Raw genomic sequence first — 22386 nt, 5'->3', positions numbered from 1 at the left:
AATAAATGCTGGACTAGCCAGGAATGCCCACATCCCATGAAAAAATTTTTTAAAAAGAAACAGAGTTAGGAGCATAAGAACAGGAGTAGACCGTTTAGTCCCTCAAGTCTGTTCCACCATTCAATGAGATCATGGCTTTCCTGTGACCTAATTCCATATATCCATCTTTGCCCCATATCCCTTAATGCCTTTGGCTAACAAAAATCTCTTAATCTCAGATTTAAATTAACAATTGATCTAATATCAGTTCCAAAGAAGTTACATTGGACTCAAAACATTAACTCTTTCTTTCTCCGCAGATGCTGCCAGACCTGCTGAGTTTTTCCAGCATTTTCTGTTTTTATTTCAGATCTCCAGCATCCACAGTATTTTGCTTTTACTTTAAAAATCCATTGTTGGCTCTCTCTGATCAACTGAAAATTTTCAAGGTGTTCAGTCACCTATCCATAATTATTGATTCTGTTAGTTTCTTGACAACAGGTATTGGGCTAACTTGTCTATAATGCCATGGTTTCCCCCTCCCACCTTTCTTAAATAGCAGAGTGACATGCCCAATTTTCCAATCTAAAGGAGCGTTTCACAAATTGAGAGAATTTTGGAAGATTATGGTTAGGACATCTACAATGTTCTCAGTTATTTCTCTAAAATGCTAAAATGGGGGCTCTCTGATCCTGGGAGTTTGTTAATCTTTAGTGCCATTATTTTCTTCATTATTGTTGTTCTGCTTGGTGAGTTCCTGTCCCTGATTCAATAACAGTTTCTTTGGGATGTCTGGCTTGCTGATCTCTTCCTCAACCGTAAATACTGATACAAACTAATTATTCAACATGTCTGTCATTTCCTTATTTTCATTGACAATATCAATATTTGCTTTTTTTTTGTATCTTTCCAATTTGCCAGGTTCTGTGATGTTTTCTGCATTTTTGTATGCTATTTCTTTTAGTTTTATGTTGACTCTCATTTCTTTAGGCAGCCATGGCTTTTTTGGGGACGAGTAGAGTTCTTGCTCATAGTAATTAGCAACTATTCATGCAATCACTTACAGCTAATTGACGGATAACTGCCACTGACAGGCAGTTTTTATTAACTAACTTACAGTTTCTTCTATAAAAACAAAAAGTGCTAGAAATACTCCAAGTCTGGCAGCATCTGTGGAAAGGGAAACAGAGTTAACATTTCGAGTCGCATATGACTCTTCTTCAGAACTCAACTCTTCGGAAGAAGTCATATTCAACATGAAACATTAACTCTATTTCTCTCTCCACAGATGCTGCCAGGTCTACTGAATATTTCAAGCACTTGTTTTTACTTGAGATTTCCAGCATCTGCAGTATTTTGCTTTTACATTATTGCAGTTTCTTTTACAGTTTTTAAATGTTTGAGTTAAATTCATTTATATTCCATTTATGCTGCACTGCTTTTACGACCACTCTTTGCATCAGCAGACACTCTTTACTTTAATTATACACCTTTTTGAGCCACTCCCAAGTTACAAGTGCTCCCTCAGCTTACTGCTCACAATAATTATGACCTGTTTGGGTAATTACTTACAGCTAACAGTTAACTGCACTGACAGGCAGTTTCTGTTATAGTTTTCAAAGTTCTCAGTTAAATTTCAATTGTTAAACTAAATTCAGTTTGAGATATACTATTATAATATGCCTTTAAGGGATAGCAGCATGCCATCACTGGAAGGGGTATGTGTCATAGCGTTTTAGTTTCACTTTGGCTTGTGAGTAGAAACAGCACACACAGCTTTGCTGCTGATGTCTTCAAGCTTTCTACCTTTGTATAAATGTTCCTATGTGCCTAGTCTTAATAATGAACCCACAACATGTTTACCCAATCCCTTGTAAGTGATTGGTACATTTATATCATTATAAAAACACAACATGGTGTTCAGTGGTGGTCAAACAACCTGGCAGCAAGATTAAGTACAGGCACAACATGGTGAACAGCCTTAGAATGTGCTACATGGCATGAGACGACCCTCGGCATTTTGATCAGACTGCAACGAGTTTGCAGCGTTGGTGAGTTTTGAAATCGCAGCATCATGACTGCACAGAAAAGTTTTGAAGACACAGGACTGAGATAGTGATTAAGTAAAGAGCTAGTAAGCAGATGGATTCATTGCAGTGAGATTGCAGTGCATAGCCTGTTAATTCCGTGAGTGGAACAGAGTGTTGAGAGGACCAGCACCAGGTTAGCTCAGTCAGGAAAGGCTGGATCAATAGCAAGCAAGGGAGAGTCAAACAAAAAAATAACAAACAACCCATCATTAAATTGGGCCAGAGAAGGTTGCAATTATAACGGGTGGCTTCGGGAGTTGTTGAAGAATAAATTGAATAAAATAAGGAGGAAGACCAAAGGGATATTGTCAAAATTCCCTAGTTTGAATTGCGATGCAGCTGACCTACTATCAGAATTCAGAATGTTCACCAGCATACAGGCTATGGTTTCTGATTCAGGTGTGTCTGAACCAGACAAGCAAGCCAAAATAATTTGCCTAGCAATTGGGAATGAAGGTCTACACAGGCTGCACGTGTCAAGATTAACAGAACAGCGAAAGGGTCCCCAAAAGATAGGAACTACGTTGGAAGACTGGTTTCATATCAGGTTAAACTTTCACTTTCATCAACTACAGCTCATGGTATTTCAGAAACAGCCTACAGAACACTTCATCAGCAGATACAGAGAAAAGAATATGTACTGTGATTTTCAAACGCAGAGCTAGCAGACAGGATTGTTGAGTTGATGATCGTATCCACACCCATGGAGGCATTCTAGCAAGATCTGCTTGACGAGCCCTAAATGTATAGCATTGAAGAGCTACTCAAGGATAAGTACGAAGTGATCCTCACAGGTCGGTAAAGCTCACAAGTCCTAAGTACAACCCTAATTGTCGATGAATTCACTAGAACACCCACACCTAGCATGCCATGTGGAAGGTTTGGCCTTCTGCATGAATCAACAAAATGCCCAGCTCTCTGTCAATTCTACAAAGCATGTGGCAGAAAGCCATCGGTAGCATCAATGCACTAGAGCAAAGGCTGATGCAGCTATAAAAAGCCATGCACTGATCCAAACAGACCATACACAACAGGTAGCTTCAAGCAATAAGAATGACCATCCGGTATCCTGTAAGAAACATATACATGAGGCAATTGACAAACCAGAAAATGACAATGATGTGCACGACAAGTTGAAGAGCGGTGAATACGTTTCACACTGTCAATCTCATGGAAAACAGACAGCATCGTTCTGCCGAAGGGCCATGAAGGCTCGAAACGTTAACTGATTTCTTCTCCGCCGATGCTGCCAGACCTGCTGAGTTTTTCCAGGTAATTCTGTTTTTGTTCAGCATCCAAAGTGTTTGCCAAGATTTAAATTATCTACCCTAAGAAAGTTGATGACTAATCGTTAATGGCCAAGATTGACATAAGGACAAGTGTCAACATTCTACCCCTGCGTACTCTAAAAGACATGTATCCACAGACATGGAAGCCCATGGTGAAACTTACTACTGTACAACTTTTGGGGTACAACAGTTCATTTGTTTCATGTGCAGGATCCATAGTTCTGGAGTGCAAGTACAATCAACCCTCCTGGGTGTTACAGACGTTCTACATCGTGAAGACTAAAGGCCTGGCAATTGCAGGTCTACCGGCATGATGTGACCCCACATTAGTGACAATCAATGGAATCAATCATACCCATATGGCAGATCAGTGTCAGAAACTACTCCTGTCACCTTAGTTCACAATCTAACATCGAAATATCCAGAATTTTTAACCAAATTGACAGTTTCAAGGGAGCTGCAATCTTATGCTTGCAGGAGAATGAAAGCCCTTCAACTGATCTAGTACAAATGCCAGCGGCTACAAGAAGAAACAGCGAAAGATTCCACGCTACAGAAACCATGGAAAACCATCATGGAAGGATGGTCTGATTCAATTCAGCATACCCATGGACATGAGAGACCATTTTGGCCTTACCGGAATGAGCTAGGCTTTTCCTGGGGAGGCATTTTTACAGGCAGCCAGGTAATAGTCATACTGGAATCTTTGCAACCTGATATGCTTCAACAACTTCAACACTCATATATGGGCATAGATCGGACAAGAAGACTTCCAAGAGAGACAGCCTATTGGCCAGATATGAACAAGGACATTGAAGTCGTTGTCAAGTGTGAGACAAGTCAAGAGCATATACTAAGTCAGCACGAGGAACCATTCATTCCACATAATGTTTCTATCCATCCTTGGTCCAAAATTGCATCTGACCTCTTTCATGTCCGTGGCACTGACTTCAACATCATTGTTGTCTGCTTTACCAAGTAACCCACTATTCGACAATTGCATAATACGTCAAGCACAACTACCACGCACATTCTTAAGTGATATTTTCAGGCCATTTGGCTTGCCCAGAGAGATCATTACAGATAGCGGTCCACAAGTTATTGGTAAGCCGTTTCAGGGTATGTTGAGAAGTGGAATATTAATCACACTACTTCTTCTCCTCATTGCCCCAGATCTAATGGCCTAACAAATAATTCACATGGTGAAATCCGTAATTCTCAGATGTAGACAGAACAAGCTAGATCTACACGTTGCAATATTACATCTGAGAACGACACCTTTAAGTGCAACTATACCATCATAGGCAGAGCTCATATTTGGCAGACCAGTGTGTACAATTTACCAACTCTTACCCTTTTTAAAATGCATTTACAGGATCTGGGCGTCACTTGCTAGGCCAGTATTTATTGTTCATCCAGAATTGCCCTTAAGAAGATGGTAGTGAGCTGCCTTCCTTCAACTGCTGCAGTTGCTATGGTGTAGGTACACTCATGGTGCTATTAGGGAGGGCGTCCCAGGATTTTGACTCAGCCACAGTGAAGGAATAGCAATATATTTCCAAGTCCGGATAGTGGGTGGATTGGAGGGGAACTTCAAGGTGATGGTGCTCCCATGTATCTGCTGCCCTTGTCCTTCTAGGTAGTAGTGGTCGTGGGTTTAGAAGGTGCTGCCTAAAGAGCCTTGGTGAGTTTCTGCAGTGCATCTTGTAGATGGTACACACTGCTGCCACTGTTCATTGGTGGTGGAGGGAGTGAATGTTTGTGGAAGGGGTGCTAATCAAGTGGGCTGCTTTTCCTGTATGGTGTCAAGCTTTTAGAGTGTCGTTGGAGCTACACTCATCAGGCAAGTGGAGAGTATTCCATCACACTCCTGACTTGTGCCTTGTAGATGGTGGGTGGCCTAAGGGGAGTCAATGAGTTACTCATCGCAGGATTCCTGTTCAGTTTCTGGTAAATGATAACCCCTAGGACGTTGATAGTGGGAGATTCACCAATGGTAATGCCATTGAATGTTAAGGGGCAATGGATAAATTCTCTCTTGTTGGAGATGGTCATTGCCTGGCACCTGTGTGGTCCGTTTGTTACTTGTAATTTGTCAGCCCAACCTGGATATTGTCCAGGTTTTGCTGCATTTGGACGTGGACTGCTTCACTATCTGAGGAGTCACAAATGATGCTGAACATTGTGCAATCATCAGAGATCATCCCCATTTCTGACCTTATGATGGAAGGAAGGTCATTGATGAAGCTGCTGAAGGTGGTTACTTAGGACACTACCCTGAGGAACTCCTGCAGTGATGTCCTGTAACTGAGATGATTGACCTCCAACAACCACAACCATCTTCCTGCTAGGTATGACTTTCACCAGCAGAGAGTTTTCCCCGGTTCCCATTGACTCCAGTTTTGCTAGGGCTCCTTGATGCCACACTCAGTCAAATGCAGCCTTGGTGTCAAGGGCAGTCACTCTCATCACACTTTGGGAGTTCAGCTCTTATGTCCATTTTTGAACAAAGGCTGTAATGAGGTCAGAAGCTGAGTGATCCTGGCGGAAACCAAACTGAGTGTCAGTGAGCAGGTTATTGCTAAACAAGTGCCTCTTGATAGCACTGTTGATGACCCCTTCCATCACTTTACTGATGATTGAGAGTAGACTGATGGGGTGGTAATTGGCCTGGTTGAATTTGTCCTGGTTTTCATGTACAGGACATACCTGGGCAATTTTCCATGTTGCTAGGTAAATGCCAGTGTTGTAGTTGTATTCAAAGAGGTTGGCTAGGTGCGGCAAGTTCTTGAGCTCTGGTCTTCAATACTTTTGCCGGGATATTGTCAGGGCCCATAGCCTTTGCAGTATCCAGTGCCTTCAGCTGTTTTTTGATATCACGTGGAGAGAATCAAATTGGCCGAAGACTGGCATCTGTGATGCTGGGGACCTCCAAAGGAGGCCGAGATGCATCATCCACTTGGCACTTTCAGCTGAAGATTGTTGCGAATGCGTCAGCCTTATATTTTGCACTTATGTGCTGCGCTCTTCCATCATTGAGGATTGGGACACTTGTGGAGCCAACTCCCCCAGTGAGTTGTTTAATAGTCCACCACCATTCACGACTGGATGTGGCAGGACTGCAGAGCTTAGATCTGATCGTTGGTTGTGGAATCGCTCAACTGTGTCTATCACTGGCTGCTTATGATGTTTAGGACGCAAGTAGTCCTGTGTTATAGCTTCGCCAGGTTGACACCTCATTTTTAGGTATAGCTGGTGCTACTCCTGGCATGTCCTCCTGCACTCTTCGTTGGGTTGATCCCTTGGTTTGGTGGTAATGGTACAATGGGGGATATGCCAGGCCATGAGGTTACAGATTGTGATCGAGTACAGTTTTTCTGCTGCTGACGGCCCACAGCTCCTCATGGTTGCCCAGTCTTCAGTTGCTCGATCTGTTTGAAATCTATCCCATTTGGTGTGGTGGTAGTGCCACACAGCACAATGGAGGGTATCCTCATTGTGAAGGCGGGACTTCGTCTCCACAAGGATGGTGCGGTGGTCACTCTTACTGATACTGTCATGGACAGATGCGTCTGTGGCAGGTAGGTTAGTGAGGATAAGGTCAAATATGTATTTCTCTCTTGTTCCCTCACCACCTGCCGCAGACCCAGTCTAAGTGTAATTTAGGACTCGGCCAGCTCAATCTGTGGTGGTGCTACCGAGCCACTCTTGGTGATGGATATTGAAGTCCCCCATCCAGAGTGCATTCTGTGCCCTTGCCACTCTCAAAGCTTCCTCTATGTGATGTTTAACATGGAGGAGTACTGATTCATCAGCTGGGGGGGAAAGGAGCGGTGTGTGGTAATCAGCAGGAGGTTTCCTTGCCCATGTTTGACCTGATGCCATGAGACTCCCTGGTGGTTGGAGACGATGCTGAGGGCAACTCTCTCCTGACTGTATACTACTGTGCCGCCACCTCTGCTGGGTCTGTCCTGCTGGTGGGACAGGACACCCACGGATGGTGATGGTGGTGTCTGGGACATGATTTGTAAGCTATGATTTGTGAGCATGACTATATTAGGCTGTTGTTTGAATAGTCTGTGAGACAACTCTCCCGATTTTGCGACAAGCCCCCACATGTTGTTAAGGAGGACTTTGCAGGGTCATCAGGGCTGGTTTTACCATTATCCTTTCCGGTGCCTGGGTCGATGCCGGCTGGTCCGTCTGGTTTTATTCCTTTTTAGTGGTTTGATACAACTGAATGGCTTGATGGGCCATTTCGGAAGGCATTTAAGAGTCAACCACATTACATGTAGGCCAGACCAGGTGAGGGCAGCAGATTTCCTTCCCTGAAGGTAACCAGATGGGATTAGTGAACCAGATGGGTTTTTGCGACAATTGAATCATGATCATCATTAGACTTTTAATTCCAGAATGAATTTAGATTCCACCATCTGCCACAGCAGGATTCGAACCCGGGTACCTAAAGCATTGCCCTGGGACTACCAGCCCAGCGACAATTCCACCTACGCCACCGCCTCAGAAAGTAGGCAGCAACTTTTAGAACTGCAAGAAAAGATGGCCAATGTGCACGATAAAAATGGAGGTACAGAATTGCCAAGTTTACAGTTGGAACAAGAAGTTCCCACAGAACGTAAGTGGCAACCAGCCGATGATTTGTTCAGACCCAAGGTTTTATGAAATCGTTACACACAAAGGAGCAATGGTGAGGCGTAACTGAGGATACATCAGATCCATTCCAGCTCCTCAACCACCATGCAGCCCTATTGCATCAAGGACTAGATCCCAAATGCAACCAGGAACAATATCCAAGAAGGACAACCGCATTGATCACAGTGAGCAATTAAAGAACAAGATCCAGACAAGGTTATCATTACAAGATCTGGATGTACCAGCAGATTACCTTTACGCTTTAGAGACTCATAAATTCATCTGTCCTTATGTAATAGTAACTAAACATGAACATGTATTGTAAATAGCTACACTTCTTTGGAAGGGGGAACGTGTCTTTAAAAAGAAAGGGGGTGTTGTAATATGCCTTTAAGGGATACCGGCATGCTATCACTAGGAGGGAAGTGTGTCATGTGATCCAGTTTAGTTTCACTTTGACCGGTGAGCAGAACACAGCTCTGCTGCTGATGTCTTCAAGCTTTCTAGCTTTGTATAAATGTTCCAATGTGCCTAGTCTTAATTAATGAACCCTCAACATATTTTTTCCAAATCCTTATGAGTGATGGGTGCCTTTATATCAATATAAAAACACAATACTCATTCAATACTTAGCAGAGAATTCCCACTATCACCAAATTCACTCCTGTATTTACACTGCACTTGTATTATGACCATTCTGTAACCACAAAGTTTCATGCTGATGACCTCTAAAGAAATTCAGAGCTAGGGAAGAGGGGGGTCAGGTAAAGAACAAAAGAGGGAAGTCTGTGATAGGGTTGAGAGCATGAGTGATTAACTGACAAAAAGGGATGACGAAAGGCAAATGCAGGTGATAATGGAACAAGTATAGAAACAGAAAATGTGTCCAGAAGTGAAAATGGTTACAGCAGAATAGCAGAGAAGGAAAGAAGCATGGAATATCTGATAAAGTGGAGAGGGTTTCCATTGTCTGGAAACATGGCAAAGAAAGGCAGGAGACCCCAAATGTGTGGGCCACTCTGCGCAGCCATGTGTCAATTGATGTTTCCCACCCGAAGCATCAGCCCACACCTCCAGTAGCTCTGGAGCAGCCATCCTCCATTACCAGCACTTGCTATCTTGAGACTAAATGGAAGCAGAGGTAAGTAAAATTTAAAGTTGTTAAACTCAGGTTAAGGCAGAAAGATAGAAAGATATGGTGCTGTTCCTGAAACTTGCATTGAGCTTCATTGGAACATTGTAAGAGGCTGAGGACAGAATGGGGACACAATGGGGAATTAAAGTGGCAAGCCACTGGCAGTTTAGAGTCATACTTAACAGACTGAGCTGCAAGATGATCACCCAATCTGCTTTCCTCTCCTCACTGTAGAGACGACCACATTGGGAGTAGTGAATACATTATACTAAATTGGAAGAAGTACAAGTAAATTACTGTTTCATCCATAAGATGTGCTTGGGGCCTTGGTGAGAAAGGAGGAAATGAAATGTCAGATGTTGCATCTCCAGCATGGGAAGGGGAACAAATGTTGGTTGTAATGGAAGAGTAGACCAGAGTGCTGAAAGGGTATGGTGGAAGATATTTGGTAGTGGTATTTTATGGAAGGATTGTGATGAGCTGACCTGTTCCTTCCTATATTACAACAGTTACACTTCAAAAGTACTTCTTCATTGATCGCAATGTGTTTTGGGACCTTTTGAGGTCTTGAAAGGCACCATAAAATGTAAGTTCTTTACTTTTTCTTGTTTGAACTGGACTTTTATCAGTCATTCAAATTATCCATAATAATGTAAGAAATTCATTTCATAAAAATAACCACCTGCAGCCAGATGAAAGTTGAATGTCTCCAGTTTTCATGACAGAAAGAGAAGTTTAAAGAGCCTATTAGAATACAAAGATATTATAGTACCAGATATCATTAGAGGGTATCTGTACTTGATTATATGAATTCATAAAAATACTGTAGTTTATTTTGATGCTATATATTTCTACAAGTGGCAATATACGAAACAAAAGAGCTAACCCATATAGCAAATTGCACGTTTTCACATTTTTCATCTTTCAGAACTCGGTAAAAGTAAGGAACGTCAAGCCAAGATCTTAACCACACCCAAGTCAATGGGGCGTTATCTCGGAAGTCCTACCCGAATTCGGAGGACGCGTTAGGTTAAAATCCGGGTTTACCTACCCCTTTGTTGTATATTTTAAACACAGCCTGGTTTGGTTGCGCACATTTCATGAGTTATCGTGAAAAATCGTCTCTGCACAAGTACATCATAGATTGTCCCGTGCCCGTATGTCATTGCATTCTCCATAATGTGGGTGATTCGAGCTTATGTCAGTCGTCACAGTACATCAGTTGTTGTTCGGACGGTATATTCACAGGCTGCCAGAAAGCTTCTGCATCAGTCGGCGGGTTTCACGTCTTAGAGGAGCCCTTTGGTTTCACAGCCAATAGGAATGGGCGTGTTGCCGTGAGCTGTTTCCCTCCGGATCTGTCTTGGTGTGTCTCTGGTGCCTGCCCGGACACTGACATTAGCGACAGACAGGGTAAGGGAGAGAGTGGGGCAGCAGCGCTGCTTGGTGCTCCCGGGATCAGGGCTTCCAGGAGAAAATGCAACGAGAATGAGTGCAAGTGGAACAGTGGTGTCCTGGTGAGACAGCGGCAGGAGATGGGGCTGAGGAGTGGGGTCTTCCAGGCTTTCCTCGTGTCCATCGAACCTGCAGCAACGGGCGCTTCTGGTCGATGGGCTGGAGAGTGCCCTGTGGGCGTGGAGCTGACCGACCACTGACAGCAGGTTCGAGCTACTCGGTCTTGTGAGCATAAAAATATAGGAATTTCTAAGGAAACTAGAAGCACATTTTGCTTAAATCACAGCAGATCTGAGGGCGTGAAATACAACAAAGAGTAAAACGAATTCATTTCCATTTCACACCATGTAGATGTGGTTCTCGCAGAGCTGGGCACACGAGTGAGGTAGAGTATAATAGACTGAAGCCTCTGGTGCGTTCAAACTAACCCAGCAAGTACATCGGGGTTTGGTTAGCTATTGAGCCTTGTATTGTTTGTGTGAGTGACTTATTTGATGACGAAGTAAAGGCAAGGAATATACCGATACGGACCTGGGTGGTGATCAAACCCGCCTCCCAGTGCCGAGCGTTCGGCAAACGCTCGAGTCTCTACCCTCGGTTGTGCTGTGTATCCAGGAGTACGAAATGTAACTCTTATTCTGTTTTGCAGGGGGCACTGTTGACAAGGACCTTCGTCACTACCTCAATTTACGGTTCCAAAAAGGTTCGGTTGACCACGAGCTTCAGCAGATTATCCGCGATAACCTGTACCTACGGACAGTACCTTGTAAGTATTCGTGCTCTTACTGGAGTTTAGACAGGAATTGAGCAGAAATGATTAAACAGCAGTGTATTTCTCTTGTCATTGAAAATTAGTTCGTTTATAAAAATAACGTAAAATCAGTTACGTTGATTTGTACCTTTTAAAACAGTAGTCTGTGCGCATCAGGTCCTTAACGTTAATTGCATTCGATGCCCTTCTGCAATTGATTACTGTAAAGTCTTGATTTTATGGTATATCACGACTAATGGTCAAGGTTGGGGGAGCAGTACAATCAAAAAGGACCTTCATTTTCTCGGAGTCATTTATTTTCCAAAATATGTAATATTAGTGCGTCTATTTTGCTCACATAGGGTAGTTAACTGTTAAAAGTACACTGTTTTTGAAAATGAATGTTTAAAGGTTAAAGAAGAATGAAACGTTTTAATATGGCAAAGCATTAGGAATCGGGTATGTAATTATTTGAAAGATTCTTTATATTATAGAGTAAACATGGGACAGCTATTTATTAAATTAAAATAGTGTAAGTTATAAGTAATGGCTTTGAAATTAGTTGAAGAATTGAATGACAAACCATGAATTCCAAACCAACAAGTCTGATTCACAGAAAACTGTAACAATCATGGAGAATGGGCACATTTGGTGAGTCTGCATGCAGATCCTGTTATGATGTTAAAATAAATTATCTCAAAATAGCTTCAGCTATTTTCCTTTTTAATTTGGCAGTTTGTTGAAGGTGACCTAAACTTTCATGTTATCAAAATAAAGTTGAATTGTTTGTGATATAATAAGATTGAAAATGTTGTAGTTGCATACAGTTAAACTTGTTTCTTTAAGGATTTGAGTCAGCAGCACATTCCAAATAATGCAAAATACCAGTAAACCATTTGATTGAAGTTATTTATGCATGTTTCTTGAGAAATGATTTCAGGTCTGAATATTTGGACAGGTTTTTTAGGTGAACAAAAAGGTATTGGAAAATGATTTACAAAAGAAGCACTCTGTTATAAGGGTATTCATTATTTAAACTCATTTTTACTTGCCTGAAGAATGAATTCTTGCACGCAATTCTAAATGTTGTGAATTTCTATTCTTTGTTTATGGGGACACTTTGGAAGAAGTGCAGAATGGATGGGAGGTATACCTTCAAAAAAGGCAGGAAGGGAAAATAGAGAGTGAGTCAACCCATGCTACATTTATTTTTCTCCAGTGGCTTGTTTTTGAACAGCACAGGCGTAACACTTAGCGTCTGCTCTTGGGAAATGCAACAGCTCAAGATAAATGCAGGGAAATGGAATGAATTATAAATTTTAGACCCCTTGAACTCTGTGACATATTAAGAATTACTAGCAGTTTCAACCTGTGATTTTAAGTGTATTTGTTTCTTTAGGGTGAGTAATGGTGCTGTGAAATTTTAACACACTAATGTGATTACATCTTGTTGAAGTATTAAAGCATAAGAAGTAAAAATAAACTATGAAAAATTGAAGTCATAAAAGCTTTCTGCTGCTATGCTTTTAGTGAAATTTTCACAAGGTTTTTTTCCTCTGAAAACGAAATTACAGTTGCATTTTGCAGAACAGAATGTTTGCTATTGCATAATATTCACAAAATTATATTTTATAGCTTGAAACAAAGAATAATGTTAACCACTGCACAACAGACAAGTATTTTGATAAGCTGAAATTCTTAAACCAGAATTTAGTGCATTTGTGATCAGGTAGTACAGTGGATGAACCATTTCTTTTCACCTTGGGATCAGGGTTTGAAATGTAACCAGCTTGTTAAAATGGAAGTTTTCTCTGTGCCTGTTGTAAAATTATTATTTCAAATGAGTTTGGACCATCTTTACTGGGTTCCCTTTTTATGCAAGGGCCAACACAGCCATGACAAAGCATGTCCATGCTAACAATCTTACACAAGTTTACATTAAGTGGGCTTAAAAGCAAGGTACAAAGTAAGGATTTGCACCTGGCCACTCCATACTTCATGTGGAAGGGCTTGTTTTTGATGTAATAAACAAAGTGGAAAAATGTTTAATTCTTTGCAATAACGTCTCCCCTTGACCAGCACTCATTCACACCATCAAACACATGAATTCCAGAAAAATGAAAATACTCTACCATACACCTTGAAGGGATAATAAATAGGAGTGAAAGATAAGATCAATGCTTTGAATATTCCTATATAAGATAACTCAATTTGTTGAGCACCAGCAGATTATGAATTTGAAATTTAAGAATGCCCATCAGTTATCTTGCTTAGCTGAGGTGGGTGATTTCTGCTATGCAGAAGTAAAATATTTCATATCTTTGAGTGGAGGTGTGAGAAGTAATATTGTCTGACTGACCTAGGTTGAATTATTCTTTCAGTTACAGAGCAGTATTATTGGTGGATTATTAAGGTTAGCTCAGTTGGATAGATGGCTAGAATGTGATGCAGAGTGATGGCAATAGCATGGGGGGGTGGGGGAGGGGGCACAGAGAATCCTTTTTGTTTATCATTAACTTTAAATATACCAAAGGGACCTCTGACATATTATTACTGCCTGAACAAAGCTGCTTCTAAATTGTATTACAAATAAAGATGCATACAATGAAATGTCTCTTTCAAAATCATGTTCAAATTATGCAATATTTAGATTATTTTCCACGGAAGGTTAACTCTTTCATCCAAGCTATTTAATTTTTCTTTCAAAAATTCATTTTTAATCTTTTGGTCACTTTTGTGGTTTCTGGTATTAATGCAGTCATTAATTTCATCATCCATTTTGGATATTGCAATAATGCTCGTCTTTAATTCAGAATGACACCCCTTTTAAAAAAAAATGAGAAATTACTAATAAATATATTTTAAGAATGGTCCTGCATTCTGTGTCCTTCGTGGTAAGGTATGCTGATGCTACAACATTGGATATTTTTCTTAGCTGAATACTCCAATGTTATCATCAAGCAAACCATCAGCTAACTGCATGAGTGGCTTTCTGCAGGGTTACCCTGCTATGTTGTAGCAGTTAACCTTTAGCCTCAGCCTTGGAAGAACTTTACCTACTGCATCAGCATGATATGTCCATGTCTAACTCCAGGCATTCTTGTGGCTTATTTGAGTAAGACTGCAACTTGGTGCTGAATTGTGAGAAGTCATGAGCTGTGGCCTCCAGCTTACAAAGAACTATATCAGGATTGCTCCAAACTCATTTTGATTAGGGTTCTTGCAAACAGCAGAGGCAGTTTTCAGCCCTTAAGGCTGAGCTTGATTCAAAGTGAAACTCTAGAGGTGAAAATACATATGCCACCAGTCCTTTTTGTCAGTGGTGTGTTAATTGTATTATTAAAGTCAAGGATACACAGGTAAAGGTCATTGATTAAGTATTTGAGCACATATAAAGAGAGAAACCTCTGGGACACTGGGTGTTGGTTAGGGCGGAGGCAGACATATGCAACATTGCATTCTGCAAATAAATCCAGTGTTCAGTAAAAGATTGGCATCTGGTTTCCTACTTCTCCCAACATCTGGCTTCAGAATGTGTTTACATGGTAGCAGAGGATGGTTGCCTAAAGGTGAAGGCTGGAAACAAAGAATTTTTCAGACAGAAGATTGGAATCTGAGTTGTTTTAGTGAAGAATGGCTAAAAGCAACTGTAAATTGTCAGTGTATGATTACCTACCAGTGTTCTCTGAATCTGAACATTATGGTCAGTGGAAAAATGAAGTGGGTATGTGGACGTGGGTTATGTCTTTACTGAAGAGAAAACAAGATATGGCTTTGGCGTTGCCACTTCCTAACAAGTAAAATCAGAAGCAAAGCATTTTGTGAACCAGATGCCCATCAATTGAATACTGATGAAGGTTTAGATCTTCTATTATGCTTCATGGATGAAATTTAAAAGAAAGATGATCTATTAGATGCTTACGAGGTATGGTCCGACTTTGGTAGACTTTGAAAGATGGACAGTCATTCCATAGAGGAAGATATCAATGGACTTCAACAGGCTGCATAAAAGATTGCAAATATTCAACTTGGAGATTCCTTATTCAGTGCTCACAGTTAAATTGTTGGATTGTGCTAAGGCCACGTAATGGATAGGTCCCTGGTCGTAACTGATGTTTGTTTCTCAGAAAAATACATCCTTTGGATCAAATGTCTGCTGCTTTTTTAAAAATAATCCTGGGGAAACAGTCATTCCAGCAACCTGAAAGCACAAGTGGGAAGTTCTGCGGTGTCACAAAGGATGGAGGCCTCATTGATTATGGCATTTTGAGATTATTCAGATATAGGGCAAAGACCTCAGTACAACAGGAGAGGTACAGACAGAAGGAATGAGGATGAAGGCATTTTTTAGCAGACCTGGCAGACAACAGGATTGGAGTAGCAGTAATAGATGAATGAACCCCAGGACTGGCTAGTGAGCAATTAACAGGTGCTTCAGATGTGACTCAAAGTATCATTATGCAATGAACTGTCCAAAGCAGAACAGCAAAGTTTTTGAAGCGACACATATCAGAGAATTTAGAAGTTGAAGATAATGGTCAGTCTGAAGGAATTATACTAGTCACAAGAAGCTTTATTTGGGTAATGTGTACTAGTTGCATATTCGTTTAATTGTGTCATGTTAGACGGTGGTCCTGCCTCGACAGTGCGTGCCACTTCGATCCTTACTACTGAATAAATCTAAATGTGGCCAGGGAGTATGAAAATTCTACTTGATTCAGGATGACAACACATTTGAGGTTACTAAAAAGAGTGGTGATTCCATGCAAAATACTCTTAGTACAGATGTAGTTAACCTTGCATGAAAAAGGCACAAATAAAACTGGACATGGAATACGATAAAGCATTTGTTTTTCGAAAGTCAGTAGATCTGTAGTTTAGCCAATCGGGACATTATTGCATTCCCTTATCAAAACCTAACATTTCTAATGAGAATGTTAAAGAAGTGTTAATAGCATCAGGTGATAAGAATTTGAGAGAACAAAGCCAATTGTCTTAAAGTTGCACAGACAATTTGCTCACCCTTCTTGTCACAAATCAAAAATCCTACTAAAGGCGCAAGTATGGTTGAAGATGTGTGTGAGGCTCATTGAAGAGATTAATGTGAAATGTATCCGATGTCCCAATGCATGTATTCCATTGGCATGAGACTTTAATGAAATAATAACTATGGATTTAAAGGTGTATCTCTAAGACAAATATTTTCATTTGACATTTTATAGGCAACCAGATTAAGTCTTTCTACAGTAATACATGGTAAGGGTGAATGTAGATAAAGTCATAGGAAAATGGATAGGGACCAGACTGGGAGCACCAATTAAATTTCTGGTTGGCAGTGGTGAGGAATTTGCTGATGACTAGTTTGGAGAACTCGTTTAGAGAATGTGAAAATTTGAACATTGTGGTCGTTAACACCACAGCTGAAAGATGCTCTATAAGATCTTAGCCAATTAACCAAATTGCAAGTTAACATGTGGAACATTTACTTCAAATGGTTGGGGGTTATTGCCTGTGAGGAATCCCAAAATACCTTCTACGCCGTGCGATAGTTCCCTGGCCTGAGAAAGGATTACAATTAGTTTCATGTTTTCCTTTGCACTTGAACATCCTACCTGCAGTGAGAATGACATTCATCAAGGCAGAAGTCTTGGAGAAAATTTGGCGAGCTTTATGGCATCACATAAGACCATTCAAGATAAACTTTAATCCTGGGAATTTAATGTAATATAAATGAGAGGGGCATAAAGAGTGGTGATAAGATGGTGGTTCTCCAACATGGCAGTCCAAAGTATTAAGGTCCATTCGTCTGGGTTAATCAGGGTGGATTACAAACTTTTAGAATCTGAGCAATTGATAGGTGATGAGGCACCTTGATATTACATACTCACATGTTTACAGTTTGAGGAACAGAATACGGTCGATAAGGGGCCTGATGGCAATAGGCAGAATGATACTTATGCACAGAACAGGGCTACAGTTTCTAAAGGACAACTGCCTAACGTGGTTACTCATGTGATGTGCCTACTGGAAGGGTCCAGTGAATGGAAGATTGTAACAATTGTAGGGAGAGCAGGCAAAGCTACTGTTTTTTCCTTCTCCGCCGATGCTGCCAGACCTGCTGAGTTTTTCCAGGTAATTCTGTTTTTGTTTTGGCAAATTCAAATACTGGCTACATTTTAAGATGATGGACAACAAGTAAGACCCATGGACTGGCAAAATGGGGTGCAACAATGGAAAGCAAGAAAGTGCAGTGTGAGTTCTCACGGCTGATAGAACTTCTAATCATGGCAGGAGAGATCCTATAGTAGTCCAGAAAGACAAAGAAGGGCAAGTAAAGGCCATAGCTTGACTATATTGTGGCAATAAAACAAGACTTACTGAACAACCTAGGAATGGTACTGGAGGTAGAAGCCTTATGACTAGGAAGTTTTGGTGGCTGCCAAGGAAGTAGAAGATAAATGAATAGGAGGCAAAACTAAAGAATGGGAAGGAACGTAGTATCTATTCTGAAGTGTCAGATAGGGCTGGCTGCCCCCGATCACATAGATGGATATGTACGGAAAAAGTCCTCCCAGATGGGACCTATAAGGCAAGACAAGTGGCTCGGGTTCAAGAGAGACTTGGAGATCAAGATGTTAGAGTGGCTGCAAGGTGCTAGGCTGTAGTTTCCTTAGGGGGTGTGAGGGTATCTTTGTTGCCAGCCCTGCTTCCCTGGTACTCAGCACTCTTGCTGCTTGTGTTTCGGTGCCCACAGCTCTGGGGAGGGAGAGCAATGCTGTCGCTCTCTGGCAGCATCTCAACTCAGCCCCTTTCTTACCCTTGGTGCGAGGCCAGCTCACCCTTCCACTCATGCCTTGATTTTAAAGCCATAGTGGAGGCTGAATAAGCAAGGCTGCTGCCTCTCTGACATTACCATAGCAGAGAGGAATTGTGTCCCAGCCCTGTCTGGTGTCCTGAACATATTCAATCCATTGAGTAAAATGCCTCATAGTCAGGATCAGGGATCTGTTGCCAGGAGATTTCTCCTGGAGGGAGAGGTGGTGTCATAGTGGCATTGTCACTGAACTTGTATTCCAGAGGCCAAGGTTCGAATCCTACCATGGCAGATGGTGACATTTGAATTCAATAAAAATCTGGAATTAAAAGGCTGACCATGAAACATTTGCCGATTGTTGTAAAAATCCATCAGGTTCACTAATGTCCTTCAGGAAGGACACTGCTGTCCTTACCTGGCCTGACCTACATGTGATTACAGATCCACAGAAACGTAGTTAACTCTTAATTGCTCTTGTTCAGAGAGCATTTAGGAATGGGCAATAAATGTTGGCCTAGTCAACGACGCCTACATTCCATAAACAAATAAAAATTCTGATCAAAAAGGTGTGAAGCTGATCACAAATCTACTTGAAGAGAACTTGCCCTCTGTAAATTGAAGCTGCTCCTCCTGCCTCTCGCTGCTCATCTCCAGAGCACGGGCTCAGGTGAGTTAAGTGAGAGGCTCAGCAAGAGGAAGGATCACCAAGAGGGTGGGTCAGGGAGTGGGAGAGGCCGCAAATCAGAGGATCAGCAAGTAGAAGGGTCCACAGCAACCAGGAGGGTCAGATCAGGATGTGTGGCGACTGGGAAGTTTGGGAAGCAGGATCGGCAGCCAGCATATTTCTTTTATATTTTTTAATTATTATTTTTTAAAGTTATTGAATTTAGCAATGTAAAGTATTTCAACTTACAGGGTATAATTTTTTTTCTGATGAGAAAGGTCCTACGGAACCTAACTACAGTGTTTACATTGGTTTTAATGGGAAAATGGGACTCGCTTAAAGTCGCAATTTCCAGGAATGTAGTAAGACTTTAAGTGAAGACTTGCTGTAAACAAATATGTTTATGGATTGAATGATGCATCAAGGGTATGGTATTTCTCGGTTAGGTCTGTCTTGCTGAAAGTAGTTCGTACAAGCAGATCCAACAATGTTCTACTTGTACCACAAAGGGAAACTCTCAGCATCTTTATGATGCACGTCAATGATCATCTATGGGGAGGCTCTGCGGAATTTGAGCAATTTGTTATAAATAATATTAAGAGGGAATTTAAGATTGGAAGTTAGGCTTCGGAGCCTTTAAATAAGCAGAATAGGTCTGGAGTAATCTTGAATCAACAATCTTATCTAGAAAGTGTTACTCGTATCCCAACAAATCATGCTAGGTCGCCACAAAGATGATGTTACACCTAAAGAAGAAAAAGCAGTTTAGAAGCTTGATTGGACAGTTGAATTGGCTATGAACCCAGACAAGGCCAGATACCAGTTTTGATGTCTTGGAACTAAGTACTATGATAAAATATGTTGCAGTTGAGGATGTTTTAAGAGCAAATAAAATGTAAAAAATTAAGGAGAAATGCTTATCCAGCTTGAAGGACAAGAAATTAGTCCTTTTTAGTGATGCTTTTCATGCTAATCTTCTGAATGGGTATTCAAGTACAACTGGTTTTATAATATTCTTGGTGGATGAAAATGGAAAATGTTGTCCCTTGGCCTGGGAAGCTAAGAAAATAAAAAGGCTGTTTAAAAGTACATTAACTGTGGAACCCTGGCTCTTGCAGAAGCAAGAGTTGGAGTTTTACTTATCAAATATTTTAGGAGAAATTCTATACATGAGGTGTTCTGAGAATTGTTTGCCTATTGAATGTTATATAGCTGATTGTGTTCCTTGTGGAATAATGTATATTTGACAAAATGTTTGACTGAAAAAATGTTAAGGATTGATCTTGCTAGTGTAAAAGGCTAGAAAGAAAATAAATCTCCCAAGTTAAAATGGGTCAACACAAGTCATCAATTATCAGATTGCTTTGTGAAAGGAATGCTTGGAAAAAGACTACTGGAGGTCCTAGAAGAGGGACTTCTTGTATGTAGGATGCAGAATATGGAAATTCACTTTTCTTCCATTAGTTTTGAAATATTGTGTGTTATAAAGTTTTGTGATTTAAAGAAAAGAGGGAAATATGTTAATTGTATAGTTCAGGTTAAGGATACACAGGTGAAGGCCATTGATTAAGTACCTTGAGCACATATAAAGAGAGACTTCTGGGACACTTGGTTAGGGAGGAGGCAGACATATGTAATGTTTCATTTTGTAAATAATATAGTATTAAGTAAAAATTTTGGCATCTGGTTTCCTATTTCACCTTCTGACTTCAGAATGAATTAACACTTATTTATATAGAATATATAGACAGAAGTAGAACCTCTAGCCCAACTGCCTGTGGATTTTTTTATTCTGTCAAGTAATTACTGGAGAGTTTGTTTTAGTTGGTAATCCACACTCTTAATGTGTTCGTTGTAAGCGAAATTTACTTAGAAACCTAAGAGGGGTGAAAATTATGTCAAACTAATCAGTACAGTCTAACTTTTACTCCAAAGCTAGAAACACAGTTATACAGCATATTAACTAGCGGGGGAGGAGGAGCGATTTAGTTATATCGGTAGAATTCTCTGCAGATGTCTGTTTGCTGAGATAAATTGTAGCTTGAGTGCTTAAAGCACAATATAATGTACTGTAATTACCTAAAGGATGTAATTTTGTCACCTTTTGAAGATGTGTACTTGTCAACAATATTGACCTCCACCTTTTATTTTAGATTAATTACCTTATGAAAAGTAATGTTAATTGTTAGCACTTGTCCTGGATGATTAGAGGTCATATAAGACCATTAGGAGGAAATTACACCCTACTGCAGCTCTTAGGTGATAGCCATAGTGCAAGGCAGGATATCTGAAACCCTACAATAAATAAGTTTCACATTTGTAAGTGTAAAAGTTGAAAAAATATTTATGAACCCTAACACTGCCTGTTACCATAGGAACTGCAGCTCCCTGAACTGATTGATGTTTTAAAAAGATTTCGGCTCATTCATGCGATGCTGGAAAAGCTTTAATATTAATTATGTTGCAATTGAGATGTCAAGAACAGCTTTAATGTTGTGATAATGTTATCTTACTAAAATATGCTATTGTTAGTGATGATGTTAAAAAGAAGGTTGAAAAATTATGCTACTACTCTCCCTCTTTACTTCAATTTCCATCTATTCTCTTTTACCCAATTCTCACCTTTTTTATTTATGCAAATAACTTTTACATTGTTTTAGTTAATTTCTCAAGTTTTACTTTTAACATTAGCTTTTATGAGTCTGCATGAGGAAATCTGTAGAATTTCCCGCTTAAGTTTAAATAACATTCCACCTGATTTAAGATGCATTGTCTTTCCATCTGTTTGATAAGAAGGTGGGGATTCACATAAGTTTAAGTCGGTTCTTGACTGGCTAAACTAAGCTCTGAAGGCCATATTTTTGACATGGCAAAGTCGGAAAATTGTAATGCAATTTGGTCAAGTCATTTGAGTGATCAAATCAAACCATGATGCAAAAGTTAGACAAGCATTTGGCAGTCCAAATTTGAATTCAAATGAGGTAGTTTATCAGCACAAGGAACTGAATGAAATGGTGCTTAACTGAATTGTTTTTATTAATTCATGGGATGTAGGTGTCACTGACAAAGCCAGCGTTTATTGCTCATCCTTATTGGGAGGTGGTAGTGAGCCACCTTCTTGAACCGCTGCAATCCATGTGGTGTCAGCACCTCCACGATGTTCTCCACAGAATTTTAATGGCACAGAAGGAGGCCATTCGGCCCGTCATCTCTGCATCGGCTCTCCAAATGAGCAATATAACCTAGTGCCATTGCCCTGCTTTTTCCCCATACTCCACTTTGTTTCTATTCAAATAACTATTGCCTCGATTGAACCTGCCTCCACCACACTTCCAGGCAGTGCATTCCAGACCCGAACCATTCGTGTGAAAGTTTTTTCTTATGTCACATTGCTTCTTTTGCAAATCACTTTAAATCTGTGCCCTCTCGTTCTTGATCCTTTAATGAGTGGGAACAGCTTCTTCCTATCTACTCTGTCAAGCCCCCTCATGATTTTGAAAACTTCTATCAAGTCTCCTCTCTGCCTTCTCCCCTCCAAGGAAAACAGTCCCAACTTCTC

General features: G+C 40.6%; 1 protein-coding gene across 12 annotated transcripts in view; it reads left to right on the top strand.

The window, feature by feature from the left end:
- magi2a (membrane associated guanylate kinase, WW and PDZ domain containing 2a) overlaps positions 1-22386 on the top strand; it is a 959248-nt gene that overhangs the window by 302929 nt on the left and 633933 nt on the right. For all 12 annotated transcript variants that reach the window (XM_078553297.1, XM_078553298.1, XM_078553288.1 and 9 more), the window contains one exon: positions 11248-11364. In XM_078553297.1, coding sequence (XP_078409423.1) covers positions 11248-11364 — 117 coding nt within the window. The remainder of the gene's footprint in view (positions 1-11247; positions 11365-22386) is intronic.

This window comes from Cetorhinus maximus, chromosome 12, assembly GCF_964194155.1.
Source record: "Cetorhinus maximus chromosome 12, sCetMax3.hap1.1, whole genome shotgun sequence".
NCBI lineage: Eukaryota > Metazoa > Chordata > Chondrichthyes > Lamniformes > Cetorhinidae > Cetorhinus > Cetorhinus maximus.
This window is presented reverse-complemented; position numbering and strand designations above follow the sequence as displayed.